The sequence below is a fragment of the Pelophylax lessonae genome (genome assembly GCF_965119305.1).
Source record: "Pelophylax lessonae genome assembly, chromosome: 4".
Classification (NCBI taxonomy): Eukaryota; Metazoa; Chordata; class Amphibia; order Anura; family Ranidae; genus Pelophylax; species Pelophylax lessonae.
This window is the reverse complement of record NC_138771.1, coordinates 239,012,710-239,029,861: the sequence shown is the minus strand read 5'-3', so window position 1 is coordinate 239,029,861 and position 17,152 is coordinate 239,012,710. Positions and strand designations below refer to the sequence as shown.

Here is a 17,152-nt window from a genome sequence, read left to right as displayed (position 1 = left end):
TTTCAATGTTTACTATATATTCTCTTTAAGGTTCCATTCAAACATGATCGTGGGCAGAATTGCCCTGATTCCACCCGCTATTCCAAACACTGCAGAACGTGGGACGGATTTACTTTTAATGGCAGCCCAATCGTGCCACAATTATCATGTGGTAAATAACAATCCGCAACACTGTTGCCCAAAAGAAGCTCATGTTCCTTTTTGCGGCATGATTGGGGTGCTATTAAGAACGGCATCTCAAAACGCATCTCGTATTTTGCAGCGATTTGGAATAGCGGGTGGAATCGCGGCGATTCCGCCCTCGATTATGTTTGAATAGAGCCTCAAAGCAAATATATAGTGGTTTACAAATCATTTATTTATGGCCAGAACTATAAAAAAAAAAAAACTGAATTTTTGTAAAATCTTACCTGTAAAATTACTTTCTCTGAGTCCTCCAACAGTCGCCGCCTCCTCTAAGTCATCACTATTGGGTATTGACTTCCGCTCCGCAGGAGTAGCTAGGCATAAGACTTAGTCAAAAAGAACAAAGGCATTTGCATATACACACCCATGGGGGCTGTCCCACTAGGTCAATACCCCCCTGCAGTGACCACTCCCAACTCAGTTTGGTAGCATAGCAGTAGGAAATAAGACAACAACCCCAAAAGAAGGGCGGGGGTGGCGACTGTCGGAGGACTCGGAGAAAGGAATTTTACAGGTAAAATTTTACAAAAATTTAGTTTCCTCTTACGTCCTCCGATAGTCGCCGCCTCCTCTAAGTCATCACTATTGGGATGTCCCAAAGCAGTGTAGACATGAGGGGTGGGAGACAACCCTAGAAAAGGCAACGCAGTACCCACATCAGAGAAAGGAACCTTACACGCACAGTAAGCGAACCTTCTGGGCAACAGAAAAACAAGGCTCAACAGGAGCAACAGCCCAGGAAAACAAATACCTTAGGGGATAAAACCCCAACAGCCCGGGACCCCCAAAAAAACAGAGGGGTCCTTCATGGCACTGCCGCACTGAGAACTTTGTGGCCAAAGGAGGCATCAGCTGATGCCAGAACATCTACCTTGTAGAATTTGGAAAAAGTGTGCACCGACGACCAAGTCGCAGCCTTGCACACCTGGGCCACGAGGCCCGATGCCAATAGGCCCATGACGCACTCACAGACCTGGTAGAGTGCGCCTTAACAGGGAAGGGTGGAACCCGTTCCTTCAAGGCATAAGCCTGTTCAATGGTCTGTCTGATCCATTTGGCAATAGTCGCTGCAGACGCAGCCATGCCCTTTCCGAGGTCCCTCAGGAAGGACAAAGAGGGAATCCGTCTTCCGAAAGGACTCCGTAGACGACAGGTAAACCCTGATCGCCCTGACAACATCCAAGGAATGCAGAGCAACCTCCTTAGGATGCTTTGGCTTCGTACAAAGCGAAGGCAGGACAATGTCCTCAAAGGTGGAACTCAGAGACCACCTTAGGAAGAAAGGAGGGATGTGGACGCAAGACCACCTTATCCTTGTGAATCACCAAGTACGGGGAACGGCAAGACAACGCCGCCAGTTCTGACACTCTGCGAGCCGAAGTAATCGCCACCAAAAAGGCCACCTTCTTAGACAGCAGAGGTAACGATATCTCCCGTCTGTTTTCAAAAATGAGTACGATGTAACGCGGACAGAACCAAGTTCAAGTCCCATGGAGTTAAGGGCTCCTTCCTGGGAGGAGCCAAAATGTCACACACCTTGAATGAAGGTGCGAACCAGGGAATGAGACGCCACAGGGCGTTGGAAAAGAATAGCCAGTGCGGACACCTGGCCCCTGATTGTGGCCAAGCGCCAGGCGCTGGTCCACCCCAGACTGGAGGAAGGCCAACACTCTCGACACCGAGTACGAGCGAGGGGAGAACCCCCTGGACTCACACCATGCGAAATAAGCCTTCCAGGTATGGTAATAGATTTTACCAGAGGAGGTTTTCCTAGCCTTGACAAGGGTAGGGATGACCTCAGGGGAGAGACCCCTGTCCCTCAGGACCTGGGTCTCAACAGCCAGGCCGTTAAAGCCAGCAACTGTAAAGCAGGATGGAAGATCGGAGCCTGAGACAGTAGATCTTCCCGCATTGGCAGCCGCCACGGAGGCGCCAATGCCAGGTGAACAACGTCGGCGTACCAGGACCAATGTGGCCAGTCCAGCGCCACCAGAATCACCAGGTGCGGTTCCGAGGCTAACCTGCGGAGGAACCTGGATAGCAACTCAATCGGAGGAAAGGCATACATGAGACGATACTGATGCCAAGGGGCCACCAGCGCATCCGAGGCGCCGGCCAGAGGATCACATGTTCTTGCCACGAACCTTTCCACCTTGCGGTTCATTTGAGACGCAAACAGATCCAGGTCCAGGGATCCCCACTTCGCACACAGCATTTGGAAGACCTCCGGGTGTAGGGACCATTCCCCCTGGTCCAGGGTTTGCGGCTCAGATAATCGGCCTGCCAATTCTCCACACCCGGAATGTGAACTGCTGAAATCGCCGGGACATGAGTCTCGGCCCAAGACAAAATGTCAGTCACCTCCCGGGCAGCCCGGGCACTCCTGGTACTCCCTTGGGGGTTGATGTAAGCCACCGCGGTAGCATTGTCCGTTTGTACCCGAACAGGACGGCCCCGAAGTCGGTCCGACCACTGGAAGAGACAGAGTTTTATCGCTCTCAATTCCAGCACATTGATCGGAGGGAGGACTCCTCCGACCAAGAGCTCTGGGCAGACAGGTTGCCCAGGACTCCACCCCCAGCCCAACAGGCTGGCATCCGTGGTAATCACCGTCCCAAACAACGGACGGAAGGACTTGCCTTCCGACACCGCCGGGGACTGGAGCCACCACAGAAGAGCCAATCTGGTCTGACGACTCAACGAGACACTCAGATCCAGGGACTGAGGTAGTCTGTCCCACCTGGCCAGGATCTCCGCCCGGAGAGCCCGCGTGTGAAACTGAGCAAAGGGTATCGCCTCGAAGGCCGAAACCCTCAACCCCAGGCCCCGCATACAGGTCCTGAGTGACGAGGACGGATTGTCCCTGAGAGACCTGATCTCGTCCTGCAAGGTCCGGCGCTTGTCCTCTGGCAAGAACACCTTTGCCTGAGCAGAGTCCAGAATCATTCCCAGATAGGGAAGAAGAACCGATGGAGACAACGTCGATTTCTGAACGTTGATGGTCCATCCGAACTCCTGTAGCGTCTGCACCGTGGTGGACAGATCGCGCAATAGGTCCTGGCTGACACTCGATCTCAGAAGGAGATTGTCCAGATACCCCAAGACCGTAATGCCCTGTGCCCTTAACAGGCCCAGAACCGGCGCCAGCACTTTGGTAAATACCCTTGGAGCCTAAGCGAGACCAAAAGGTAACGCCACAAACTGATAGTGGTCCTCTGTGATAGCAAACCGAATGTACCGCTGATGACCCTCGAAAATGGGGATGAGCAGGTACGCATCCTTCAGATCTATCGAGGCCAGGAATTCCCCTGGACTCAGGGGAGGCCACCACCGAGCGGAGAGACTCCATACGGAACTTCCAAACGCGCACAAAGCGGTTCAGCGCTTTCAGGTCCAGAATAGGACGTACTTTGCCCTCCTTCCTGGGCACAGTAAACAGATTTGAATAAAATCCCCGAAACCTGTCCCGATGAGGCACCGGGACAATCACCCCCTGAGCAAGAAGGTCCTGCACCGCTTGGTGCAGTTTCTGCAGACGCCCAGGAGGCAAATGAAGATTTGAGGGAAAAAATCTGTCCGCCGATCAAATGATTTCCTGAACCCATCTGTCCGAAATCCGGAGCAGCCAAGGTTGGAGGAAACCGCGCAAACGTCCCCCCACCCCTGAAACGGGTGAGGGCGCCCCTTCAGGCAGAGGCGGATTGACCCGCCGAGCCAGCATTGCCGGACTTCTGCTTGCCCGCCCAGGGCTTCTTCTGGCCACCCTGGCCCTTAAAGGGCTTGCCCTTGGTTTGGTTCCGAAAGGCACAAAAGGATCCCTGATCGAGACGTAGAACCCCTTTTGCCACGAAAGGACTTGTTCTTCGGGTTCTGGGGCAGCAAAGTGCTCTTGCCCCCTGTGACGCCTTTCACCAAGGTATCCAATGCCTCGCCAAAAAGGCGAGAACCAGCATAGGGAAAATCAGCCACTGTTTTCCACGAGGACTGGTCAGCCGACCAGCTCTTCAGCCAGATCAGTCGACGGTTAAGCGCCGAGACACTAGACAGGCGTGCAGCCAAAGGGGCCTAATTCAGGGCCGCATCACACAAATACATAACTCCTTGGTGAATTTGATCCACCATATCCAGTCGGGCAGGTGGAACAGCATCAGACACAAGGTTGCTCCTAAGCACCTTAGTCCAATCAGCCACCGCCTGAGCCACCAAAACGGACGCGAAAATGGGTTTGAGAAACGAGCCCGCCACCGTATAGGAATGGCGGGCTAGAGACTCCAACCGCCGGTACGTGGGATCCCGAAAAACCGGGGTCTCCTCTGTAGGAATCAAGGTAGCCTTGTTTAACACGGCCACAGTGTGATCCACCTGTGGAGGCACACACCATCCTGATTCCGTAGCCGGTGCAAAGGGATAAAGCAATTTGAACCGACTAGGTACCAGGAATGGGCGTTTTAAAGTGCGCCACAGTTCATTAACAGTGTAATGAAACTCAGCGGGGCAGGGAAAAACCTGCGCCGACTTGCGGGTCCTGCGAGTCCCAAAGGAGGACATAATGCCTGGAGGAGAGGGCTCATCCTCCAAGTGTAAAGTTTGCTTAACAGAAACTATCAATTCATCCATGGTCGCGTGCTCTTCAGGCAACCCCGGGGAGGAAGTATCAACCCCTCCACCTCCGCCTCCCCCTCAGACCCCAGCGGGTCTAAGGATGAGCGAGACCCTGAAAAGGGCACGCTCGCCGCAGCAGCCATATCACCATCTGAATCAGAAGAGAGACAATCTGGGCCTCTTCCTAGCAGCATGTTCAGCCATCAGCACCTCCATATTGGAATCCAAGGACGCCACTACAGTGGCTAAATCAGGTCTTAGAGGGGCCACAGGAGAACTGGGGTCCCCCACCAGAGCTGGGGGGAATTTGCTTTCCTGAGAATTCATTGCCCAAGATGAAACAACAGTACAATAAAATTGGTACTGCCCCTTTAAAACCGCTGCACAGTAACAAAAGACCCCACAGGAGAAGAAAACAGCCAGAAATGACAACACAGAAGGTTATGAGAGAGACAGTCTGCAGAGCCCCGCAGAGTGTTACCACCGAGGTCGCTTGCTTCAGAGGAAAGGAAGTGAGGTCAGAAAAGGCTGAACAATAAGCTGCAATGACTCAGGGAAAATGGCTGCCCATAGGACTGAATGGAAGGCTCCGGCAAGATGGCCGCCGAACATCTGGTCGGAACGATCGTTCTGCCACACGCAAGATGGCACCGGATGGCGCCAAAACAGCATGTATTATCACCCATAGTGAAGCCAGACATGCTTGCCCATACCTAAAATGGCGGACCGCGCGGTTTTACCCCGCTGCGGCCGCATAGTCTGTACCCCCACACACACCGAAGTGACACAGGGGAAGGGAACCCCAAAAACACACAGCACCGCAGCGCATGTACAAGCGATCCCCGCAGGGATCGCATCAGGGAGCCCCACACAGGCACAGACATGGGGAACACACAGCAACACAGGACTGTCACCCCAGGCAGAGGCCCCACACAGAAGTACTTACCTGTACCAGATGGCGTGGGGTGCCTCTCAGAACGGAAAGCCGCTGTCCTCATCTGACAGGGAATGCCGTTAGCCAGGGACATTACACTGCAGCACCGCAGGTGTGTCCAGTGAGGTAGCCACCTCACGGCTGCATCCCTGCTGCGAGCAGGGATGGGTCATTCATAATGCCAGGACGAACCACGGCTGAACGCTCGATGGCGGGCTGGGGGTCCATCTGACCCTCTGCCCTGGAGAACCAGGGCAGTCAGTCCGAATCCCAGCACCGCATGAATCCATCTTCTTCTGAAGAGACGACTAAAAACTAAAGCTGACAAATAAACAGCTAGTAAAGTAAGAAAAAAAAACTGTCATTTTCAAGGAAAATCAAATAAAAAAGATTAGATGGGCTGAGACTGTAGCCCCAGCACAGGGAAGCCTAACTACTCCTGACGCTAGGCAGAAAGAAACTGAGTTGGGAGTGGTCACTGCAGGGGGGTATTGACCTAGTGGGACAGCCCCCATGGGTGTGTATATGCAAATGCCTTTGTTCTTTTTGACTAAGTTTTATGACTAGCTACTCCTGCGGAGCGGAAGTCAATACCCAATAGTGATGACTTAGAGGAGGCGGCGACTGTCGGAGGATGTAAGAGAAATAAAACCTTTAGGCAACTTTCTCACAGAGCAGATCGGCTCGGCGGACTCGGCTAGCTCAGCGGTGATCAGCAGGCGGATGACAGATCCGTCTCTGCACAGTCCTGTCAGAGTCCCGCTCTCCTCTATAGGGAGATCGGATGAAAATGGACAGCCTGTCCATTTTCATCCAATCCAACCTGCTGGATGGGTGGCGAACCCATCACCATCTGTCTGTTTTCAGCGGATCTTGTCAGAACGAATGACAGACTGGTGTCAGAAGACACGTGTCTGTTGACATCCGCCTCCCCAAAGAGGAGAATGGGTGGCCCGATCCGGTTCACCAAAAACGGACAGGTGGACCTAATCGGTTGGACCATGTGAAAGGGGCCTTGCAAACGGTTTTTCTTCATTAAATTGTGTAAATAGTACATATTTTATTGTAATATTAAGTGGTATGCTATTCAGCTAGCAGGTTTACATACACCTTAATACTCATTTTCACTTTTTACAATTACAAACTGCTGTAATGTCTTTGGTTTAGAGGCATTTGTTGCGACACTGGTAGCTGGCATTTCCACACCCCTAGGTTTCTATCAGACAGAACATAGCCCTCGAAGCAGGCTGCTTAGCTGTGCTGTTTTAGCTAACCCATAGTGCTCCTTGTCATGTATTAAATAACTTTTACTGTATATATTATAATAAACAGGTTAAAAAACATATGAATAAAAAAAAATTGACAATACAATTGACGGCAAACCATTACAGTTTCCCTAAAGATTTTATAGAAAGTATACAAACCCTTATTATTTAGTAAATGGTACTCTATTGGTAATACCTTCAAACACGATGGTTAGCAGATCTAATGGTCTATCCGTGTACAGTACATCATTTTAATTCACACACATTTTGGGATGTGTTGTTTAAACAGAATGCTTCCCATCACACTTGAGAATCTTATTTGGACAGAGGACAGTACTCTGTCATATTACATGACCCAGCTTCTTGTGAAATTTAGGTCAGAGACAGATGCACTGACAGTCTGCTGTGGACTATCCTAAAAAAACTTGGAATATGTTGGTCCCGCAAATATTTCAAGTTATCTAGGTCCAAAAGGCAGAAAAGTAGCCCCACACAGATATTATAACATTTTATTGTGCTACCCTGCTCATATATCTATCTACAAACTCTGGTACCGAGATAATTAGGGTTAAAGAAGTTCTACTCCCCAGTGGCAGGGCAACTTCCAGTGTGGTGGACTCAAGAGTCCATTTATCCATACGGGACATACTAATTCAGATGTTTGTTGGCCAAATCCCCGTATTGACACCATCTGCCAATACATCCCCCTCCCTCCTTTGGGGATTTGAGAGGGCTGACCATCACTGGTTAGATCCCATTCTAGACATTTGCTGGGGCCACTGGGGGTCCCCTTGAAGGTTGAGACGTTGATTGCTCTGCTTTTATTATAGGCCGATAAAATGGTATTCACCATATTTTTCACAGAACTTGATCATGAAACAGGGATGATGCACTAAGAGACAATTCAGAGACGATGAAACTCTTGCATATGAGCACGACTGTAAAAAAAATAATACATGCAACTGCTTGGCAGCAATCTAAATTACACCAGGAAGATCACTTGATGGTGTCTAATGTACATGATGGTCAAGACAAGTCACCCACTCCAGCCCCTGAGGAAGCTTGTAAAATACGCCGGGCTTAACCACTTAAGCCCCGGAGGATTTGGCTGCTAAACGACCAGAGGGTATTTTGCGATTCGGCACTGCGTGACTTTAACGGACAATTGCGCGGTCGTGCGACGCTGTACCTAAACAAATTTGGCGTCCTTTTTTTCCCACAAACAGAGCTTTCTTTTGGCGGTATTTGATCACCTGTGCGATTTTTTGATCACGCGCTATAAACAAAAAAAGAGCGTAAATTTTGCAAAAATAGCAATATTTTTCCCTTTTTTTTTATATGAAATTCCCCCCAAAAAAAATTTAAAAATCAAAATTTTTTAATATTTTCGGCCAATTTGTTTTATGCTACCTATGTTTGGTAAAAAAAAAATCGCAAAAAGCGTATTTTGATTGGTTTGCGCAAAAGTTATTGCGTTTACTAACAAAGGGAAAGATTTTTGTCATTTTTGTTGTTTTTTTTTTTTAACGCGTAATGGCGGCGATCTGCGATTTTTTTTGCGGTACTGCGACATTGCGGCGGACAGATCGGACCCTTGACTGACATTTTTGACACTTTTGGGGTTACCAGTGACATTTCTACAGTAATCAGTGCTATATATATGCACTGTTACTGTAAAAATACACTGGTAGTGAAGGGGTTAACTTTATTTGAGAGGGAGGGGCTGTGTGTGTCCCTAGGGGCTTGATTCTAACTGTGATTGGCTGTGGCTTCAACTGTATGCAGAGTGATCAATGGATCTACATAGTAGATCCATGTGATCATCTCTCATACAGAGAGGAGAATGACAGGCAGCTTGTTTACACAAGCTGCCTGACTTTCTCCCTCTCCCCCGCCGATCGCAGAGTGGCCGGCGGCGATCGGGTCCGCCGGTCACACGCGCGGGGGGGGGGGGGGGTCCGTGACCACGCGGGAGCGGGAGCGCGCCTCCGGCGGCGCGCGCTCGCTCCCTAAACCCTCACAGGCGAGCGACGTAGACCTACGTCACTTTGCCTGTGAGGGGCTGACCACCGCCGTAGATAGTCGTGCGGCGGTCGGCAAGTGGTTAATCCCACATTTGTGACCATAGTAATCAATGTAGAAGTGATGTTATATCTACAATTACTATAGAGAGAAAATAGAGGGCTTGTTTGTAGCATGTGATATTAAAAAAGAATAGCGCACACATGCAAAAGAAATGACTATCAAATATGGAGACAATCCATAGCATGTGATAGGCTGCAGTGCTTGATCAGACGGTTTGTTTTAGGATACAGAAACATCTTTTAGGATCTTTGAAATAAACTTTTGGATTTTACAAATATTGGTTTTGAATTACACTGGTGCCTAAAAAGTCCCATTTGTTATTTTGCATTCCATTTAAAGAAGTCCCACTCCCCTGAACCCAAATTTTCTTTAAATATTTACTCCTCTATGAATTGGAAACGATAATGGTTATGTGTATGGAACTTCAGTCTCCTCTTTAGTGGCTCCATCTCCATGCGCAGATGTGCCAAATGGCTCACTCAGGACCCGAAGGCCTGTGAAATATCTATGCACGTGCAAGGGACTGGGAGACACAAACACTATTCTTGCCTAAAAACAAATTGTAATTGTGTGTGTGTGTGTGTGTGTGTGTGTGTGTGTGTGTGTGTGTGTGTGTATATATGTATATATATATATATATATATATATATATACACACACACACACACACACACATATTTTTTTTTTTTTTTAATGTTTTTATTTTTTTATTGCGAATATACAGTAAAAATTGATATTTATATTCCGTATATACATATATGTTATTATATAGTATTTACATAGAAACAGTTGCAGCTTTTGGCTTCATAATTAGTCTTAACAGATAGAGTAAACAGAGCGACACATCTATTACTGCAGATATGGCAGAAAACATAATAAAATTAACAGCCGTTACCTGTACTAACACCACAAATGTAATCAAAGAGAAGATGGATCGGTTTTCCGGTAAGTTCTTCTAACTTACGGAGAGTTTGTAGAGCTACTATGCCTCTGCAGAGATACAGAAAAAAAGATACCACTGTTACATTGCAAATGAAAACCTATCAAAAATACAAATGTTTAATATGTAATATTTCAAACACATGCCAACCGTCTAATGTACAGAAACGCCAGCTCTTTAAGTTGCTATACCAGGATGATGCCTGAAGCTACAGGCATTATCCCAGTAATGTTTTGTTTTTGCTTTTTTTGCAGCCAGCAATTCTCTTTTATGTAAAAGCCATCCCAGCAGCTAATTAGCCACTGGATTGCTTTTTTATTTTACAGATGGTGGAAGGGGTCATTACCACACCCCCACCACCAGTGCCCTCGGGCTCTACCATCCAACCGGCGAGCCCGGAATGAAGCCCGCTGTTCAACCAGCTTACCATAGTGTAGATCGTGGACCAGAATGTCCCTGATCAGCTCTAGGGTATTTAAAACCAGAACCGATGAATATTTAGTCACTTCCCATTTCAACTGTTTGTTTACTGGCCATTACCAGCACAAGAAAGCTTTGGATCGAACCGATTCAAGTTTGTTCTGAAGCTTTCAGGATAGAGGAGAAATCAGGAGTCTAACAGAACCCAGATCTATCAGTAAAGAGTACCTGTCATTGCCTATTGTTTAGGAGAGTGCTTCAAATCCCAGCTCGTTACCTGTACAGAGGACACCTGGTAGCCAGAAATTTTGCTGATTGATGTCAAATATTTATTTCACTCATTTAAATGCAAATCAATTTATAACTGTTTTGAAATGCGTTTTTCTGGATATTTTTGTTGTTATTCTGTCTCTCACTGTTAAAATAAGCCTATCATTAAAATTATAAAGGATAATTTCTTTGTCAGTGGGCAAACGTACAAAATCAGCAGGAAATCAAATACTTTTTTCCCTCGCTGTATATCCTTGCAAATTTCTCTAAGTTTTAAGAGACTATCTGATCTAATTTTCACGTATAGTTGGGTAAGAGATAGTTCTTACTTCTATATTGCTGGATATACAGTTGTGCTCATAAGTTTACATACCCTGGCAGAATTTTTGATTTCTTGGCCATTTTTCCAAGAATATGAATGATCACACAAAAACTGTTCTTTCACTCATGGTTAGTGTTTAGCTGAAGCCAATTATCATTAATCAACTGTGTTTAGACCAAAATTGAGCTTTTTGGCCACAACCATAAATCTACATATGGAGAGGAGTCAACAAGGCCTATGATGAAAGGTACACCATTCCTACTGTAAAACACGGAGGTGGATCACTGATGCTTTGGGGATGTGTGAGCTACAAAGACACAGGAAATTTGGTCAGAATTGATGGCAAGATGAATGCAGTATGTTATCAAAAAAATACTGGAGGAAAATTTGCATTCATCAGCCCAGAAGCTGCACATGGGACGTACTTGGACATTCCAACATGACAATGGCTACATGGCTACAGCAGAATAAAGTGAAGGTTCCGGAATAGCCATCTCAGTCTCCTGACTGCTGTGCAAATGGCATGCAATGTCTGTGCAATGCAAATTCAGCCATACAGACTGTATGCCTGAATTTGCATCGCATTCAGACCAAACTCGTGTAGGACTCTTTTTTCGTCCACACCAGAAGCGGAACACATGGCTGTTCACACCCACGCGATCCAATTCCTGTGCGAATTGACAGTTCGCACTGCGATATGTAAACTGATCTGGGGGTGTCATTGTAACGCTCCTGCGTTTTATGTATGGTGTGGATTTTCAGCTGCAGAAATATTCCACTTCAGTAGTCATGTAAGAGAAACGCTGAGATACCATTCCCAACCCTCAATGACTCATCATGTGTGGAAGGTCTCAATTCAGCAAATAAATACACACACTCAATAAGATGTTTCCTAGAGTGACTTATGTATATAGTAACACAGTGATGATAGACTGAAGAGACAGGTTGGGTGGAGATGGTAGATGACAGACACTTGAAGGTAAGATAGTAGCAGATGGATGCAGATAGGTTTAGCAATCATGTATGGTAGCAGATGACAGAGTAGCAGGTGGACATACAAGAGAGATCAACCCAGTGCAGGAATAGGTGGCAGTAGGCTCAAGAGCTAGCAATCTAGATATGCAGATGTGGTAACAGTCCTTACTATGCAGAGCTAGATAGTGTAAGCTTTAGTATAAAGTTTATAGAGGTCTCCCCTATGGGGTACTTATCACTAATAGCAATGTAGCCGAGGGGAGGTTCAGGAAGAGCGGATGATCCAGTAGCGGGATACAGGGATCAGGGCAGCGTGGTTCCAATAGCGAGGTATGCTTCAAGACAGGTTAGCAACAAGGCACAAGGCAGTTTGAACGAACACATGTGAGTGAGAGCCGGCGATCTAAATAGCCATCCAGTCCGGCGCTGAGTGATGACAGCATCAGTCTTAAAGGGAAACACACCTATATGTGTTTCATCTATCTAGGTAGATGGAAATCACCTGGAAATAATGTGATAGGAGGCACTGAGAGTGCCAGAACCTTACAGTCATTAACTTTGTATTGACACTCCCAGCGATTTGCATATGGCAGTGTGAACTGTTTGCAAGTCAGGTGCGATGTGGGAACCCGCAGTGGATTCGCAGGGTTCCCGCGTTGCACCAACGTGAACCGAGCCTTAAAGTGACACTGAACTGGTTTTAAAAAATTAAAGTACAGTATGTATTCTTTAAGTGGATGTAAATTTGGATTCATGAAATCTGACCTGGGCACATATATCTGTACTATTTACTTATCTTTCTCCAAAGCCCTAAGTGCCTTGTTTTTATGCTGCTCTGTTCTTCTGTTCTCAACATGATAACTTCTGGCAGGTTCTCAGAGAGGGGAGATAAAAGCAGCTGGAAATTTGTGTGGGGTTGGGTGCTATAAATAGATCAGCTCTGCACATTCCTTCCTTCCTTCCTCTGCCTATGTGGAGTGAGGGTGTGTGCCTTTCCTCCAATCAGCTGTCACACAGTGTATGCCAGGACTCCACTCCCACAGCTGAAACAGGAAGAAAGAAAATCGAAGTATACTTTCTAAAAAAACAGTATATAATTCTGAAGACAGCAGATATACAAATAAAACGTATGTAGGGAGATTTGTCTCAGCTCTGTGTATCATCTGAGGCTGTTCACTTCACTGGGTATAGGGGAGGGTTTACATCCACTTTAACTCAGAAAAATTACCTTCTATTGTTCTCAATATCCTACAAATCTGTAAAAATACAGAAAAAATGGAAGTGAAAGAGAAAAGGAGAGGTTTGGGAGCTCACAGAGAGCAAAACAAGAAGGCAAAAAAAAAACAAAAAAAACAAACACAGTAAGAAACAATTTTTCTGAAAAATATTTTACAGGGCCATTAAGTAGTGGATGTGTAAGAATGAGGCTATTGTTTAGTGTTGCTTTAAAGTGGTTTAAACCTTTCCATAGACCCAGTGAAGTGACTGGCCTCAGGCGGTACACATAGATGAAACAAATCCTCCTACATAAGTGGTACCTGTTTATCTGCAGTCTTCTCTTCTTTACATCCAAAGTTGATCATTTGTAAAGCTTGTTTGAGCTGTCAGATAAAAGGGGGCCGGGAGCTGAAGTTTTACTCTGCAGAGCTCAGTGAGAAGAGCTGACTGGAGTGAAGGGAAACACTCCCCTTCACACAGCACACAGGAAGAGTTGAGGCTATCAATCACAGGTTGTGTGCTGCAGATCCCTTCCCTGTCACCTATTTTCTCTTGGTTTCAGGAAAACTTATCAGAAGTGACTAAAGCAGATAGCAGAGGAATGAAGCAGCAGACAGAAATTACACTTAGAAAGGTACACAGTATAGAGGGATATGCTTTGTTCATATTTCATGTCTGAGGTTTACAACCACTTTAACTCTTCTAAATACAATTGTTTCTGTTTTTGGCGCATTGTCAAAACTAAACACATTTTAATGTCTTTGTAAACAAAATTTTTTTGAATGGTTTGTAAAATGAAATAAAACATGACATCATTTTTACCTAGTTCCTCCACCATCAATGGTGAGTACTCGAATTCCTCTGCCTTTAACCGGGTCATTATAACCAACCAAAGCTAAGGCTTCTCTTACAGCCGACTGGAGGGTTTCATCGTGTGCTTGTCGGAGCCGCAATAAATAAGGAATTGCTTTTTCCTGCAATTAATAAACAGTTCCATCACCAACCATACAGGGCATTTCAAAAAAGAAATCTCATACAGATGCACACAGCCATAAGCCAAGAAATATTTAGCATAATAACAAAGAGTTTTTCCATTCACAACAATTGCAATGCAATCATAGATACTACAACCTTGATTGTGAGCAGTAGAATTGTGCCAATGTATTCCCATGGTAGATTCTGACACAAGCATTTCTATTATAAAAGTCATGAGCAGAAAATTGTTGTGCCCGACAATCTGTGGAAATGTAGGACACGCTACGGACCTGATACTGTTTACATCTGTAGTTAATGAACAACTAAAAGCAACTGTTTTGAAGCAAGAAAAACCTATATGCGTTTTAATTCTTCAACATAAGGCCATCAAAATCCTTCATAACAAGAGAACACAAGGTAGATGTAGCTGGCACAAATAAACGTGGCTATATATTAATTTAGTAAATGTTTTTTTTTTTTAACCACGTTCCGCCTGCGCTGTAGCCGAAAGACGAATACCGTCGGCTATGGAGGCCGCTACTGGGTTGATGCCTCTAGCTGCAGGCATCATTCTGGTACAAGCCCTTTACGAAATAGGCAATAGTGCAATAGGCAAGCAGTTAAACTTAAACAGTGCAAGTAACCAAATCTGACTTGGTATCAGCCTTTTGTAATTCCATGTTAAAGTATCTGAACACCACTACCTGAAAACACTGTTTAATTAATTTTTAATATTCAAAGCAAATTCACCTATCCATCCATGTCTCTATGCTTTATTTTGTTCAGAAATCACTTTGGAAAAAAAAACCCTAATATTTCTAGCCATGGCCATCTTAAGTAAGGGCGGATGATTCATGTAGCAGGGATCCATCTGCCCTTAGCTCCGGCATGCCAGCAGGAGGGTGTGCTTAGTAGGGATCGACCGATTATCGGCAAAGCCGATATGAACTTTCCCTGATATATCTGAATCTGCCACCAAGATAGCCGATATTATTTCGGAAAGTGGTTGTACCGGAGTGATGCCTGCAGCTAGAGGCATCACCCCGGTACTGGCGTCCATAGCCGACAGTCGGCAGTCTTGTAATGACAACCGATGCGGCTAAATAGAGGGGACGTCCCCTCCCTCGGCTCGCCCGGGTCTCCAGTCCCACCAGGAGACCAGGACAACCCGCCTGCACGGCTGCCGAAGACCCTTTAAAAAAATTTTTTTTTTTTAAATGTACAAAAATATCGGCCGATACCGAAATGCGATGACCAAAATATCAGTAACAGTATCGGCAATGAAAAAACGATATTGGTCGATCCGTAGTGCTTAGCTGTGAAAACCACCCCTCAGCTGGGAGTTAGCCTTTAAAACAAACCTACGCCTTACTTACCCAAATATGATCAAACGTTTGTTGCATTTCAGGCACCATAAGCAACATGTACCACATTAGTGTTTCCTGAAAACCCCGCATAAGTTTCCACTTTTTGAAAGTTCAAACCCTTGAAAACGCTCAGCAAAATCTTCACCACTCTCATGAGACAATGCTTGAACCTGGCACCCGACTACTCAGGCATTAAGTGATGTTTTAGGTTGTTAGGATTAAGCCTAGTTTTAGCAGGTAGCTGCTTCTACTTCCACTCAAACAGCCTAGGTGATCACAACCTGCCCAGAAGGCCGCGGGACCTTTCACAAAATGCAGCGCAGCTCACGAATGCACAGTGGGAAGCCGGCTGTGAAGCGCAAGGTGTAAATATGGTGGCGAAGGGGACCCAAAGACCAGGGAAGAAGCTACAGTAATAATAGCTTCTGACATTATATTCTTTTTTTGTTAAGACTGAAGATACTCTTTAATGCTAAACCACACAGGCAATATTCCTCTCCTGCTAATGACGGATTTAACCAGTATCTTGCAAACAGGTTATTAGCAGGACATTCACTTCAGTGTACCGCCAATAATGTTTCAGTGGCAGTATTTACACTAGGGATAGACCGATTATCGGCAAGGCCGAAATATCAGGGGCTGATATGCACTTTCCCCGATATATCGGTATCGGCCCCGAAACTGGCCGATATTGCTGATATTTTTGTGACGTCATTCTGCCTGCTTAGGCCGCCTCCCTCGCCTTGGACAGCCTCGTCTGAAGTCGGGACTAGTCTTGCGGGAGTGTATCACAGCCATACACCCACCCACAGCAGCCCAGTGCCAGCCAGCAACCCACATCCACAGGCCCTGTACCAGCCAGCCAGCCACAGGCACTGTACGAGTGAGCCAGCCAGCCAGCCACAGGCACTGTACCAGTGAGCCAGCCAGCCACCCACAGGCACTGTACCAGCCAGCCACCCACAAGTCCTGTACCTGCCACCCACAGCCCCTGTGCCAGCCAGCTACATACAGGCCCTGTGCCAGCCAGCCCCCCACCACAGGGTGCCAGACAGCCAGCCACCCACCACAGGGTGCCAGACAGCCAGCCACCCATCACAGGGTGCCAGACAGCCAGCCACCCACCACAGGGTGCCAGACATCAAGCCACCCACAGGCCCTGTACCAGCCAGCCACAGGCACTGTACCAGCCAACCGCCCACAGGCCTTGTACCAGCCAGCCGCCCACCTACTACAGGATGCCAGCCAGCCACCACAGGGTGCCAGCCAGCCACCCACCACAGGATGCCAGACAGCCAGCCACCCACAGGGTGCCAGACAGCCAGCCACCCACCACAAGGGGCAAGACAGCCAGCCACCCACCACAGGGGGCAAGACAGCCAGCCACCCACCACAGGGGGCAAGACAGCCAGCCACCCACCACAGGGGGCAAGACAGCCAGCCAGCCACCCACCACAGGGTGCCAGACAGCCAGCCAGCCACCCACCACAGGGTGCCAGACAGCCAGCCAGCCACCCACCACAGGGTGCCAGACAGCCAGCCACCCACCACAGGGGGCCAGACAGCCAGCCACCCACCACAGGGGGCCAGACA

The 17,152-nt window shown here is 47.2% G+C and overlaps 1 protein-coding gene across 1 annotated transcript in view; it reads right to left on the bottom strand.

Moving 5' to 3' along the window:
• The window catches only part of PNPLA8 (patatin like domain 8, phospholipase A2), a gene marked incomplete at its 5' end in the record, with an annotated part of 104,211 nt that overhangs the window by 74,346 nt on the left and 12,713 nt on the right, over positions 1-17,152 (bottom strand). The window contains 2 exon segments of the mRNA XM_082256839.1: positions 9,968-10,062; positions 14,040-14,191. Of these exon segments, the coding sequence (XP_082112965.1) occupies positions 9,968-10,062; positions 14,040-14,191 (247 nt within the window).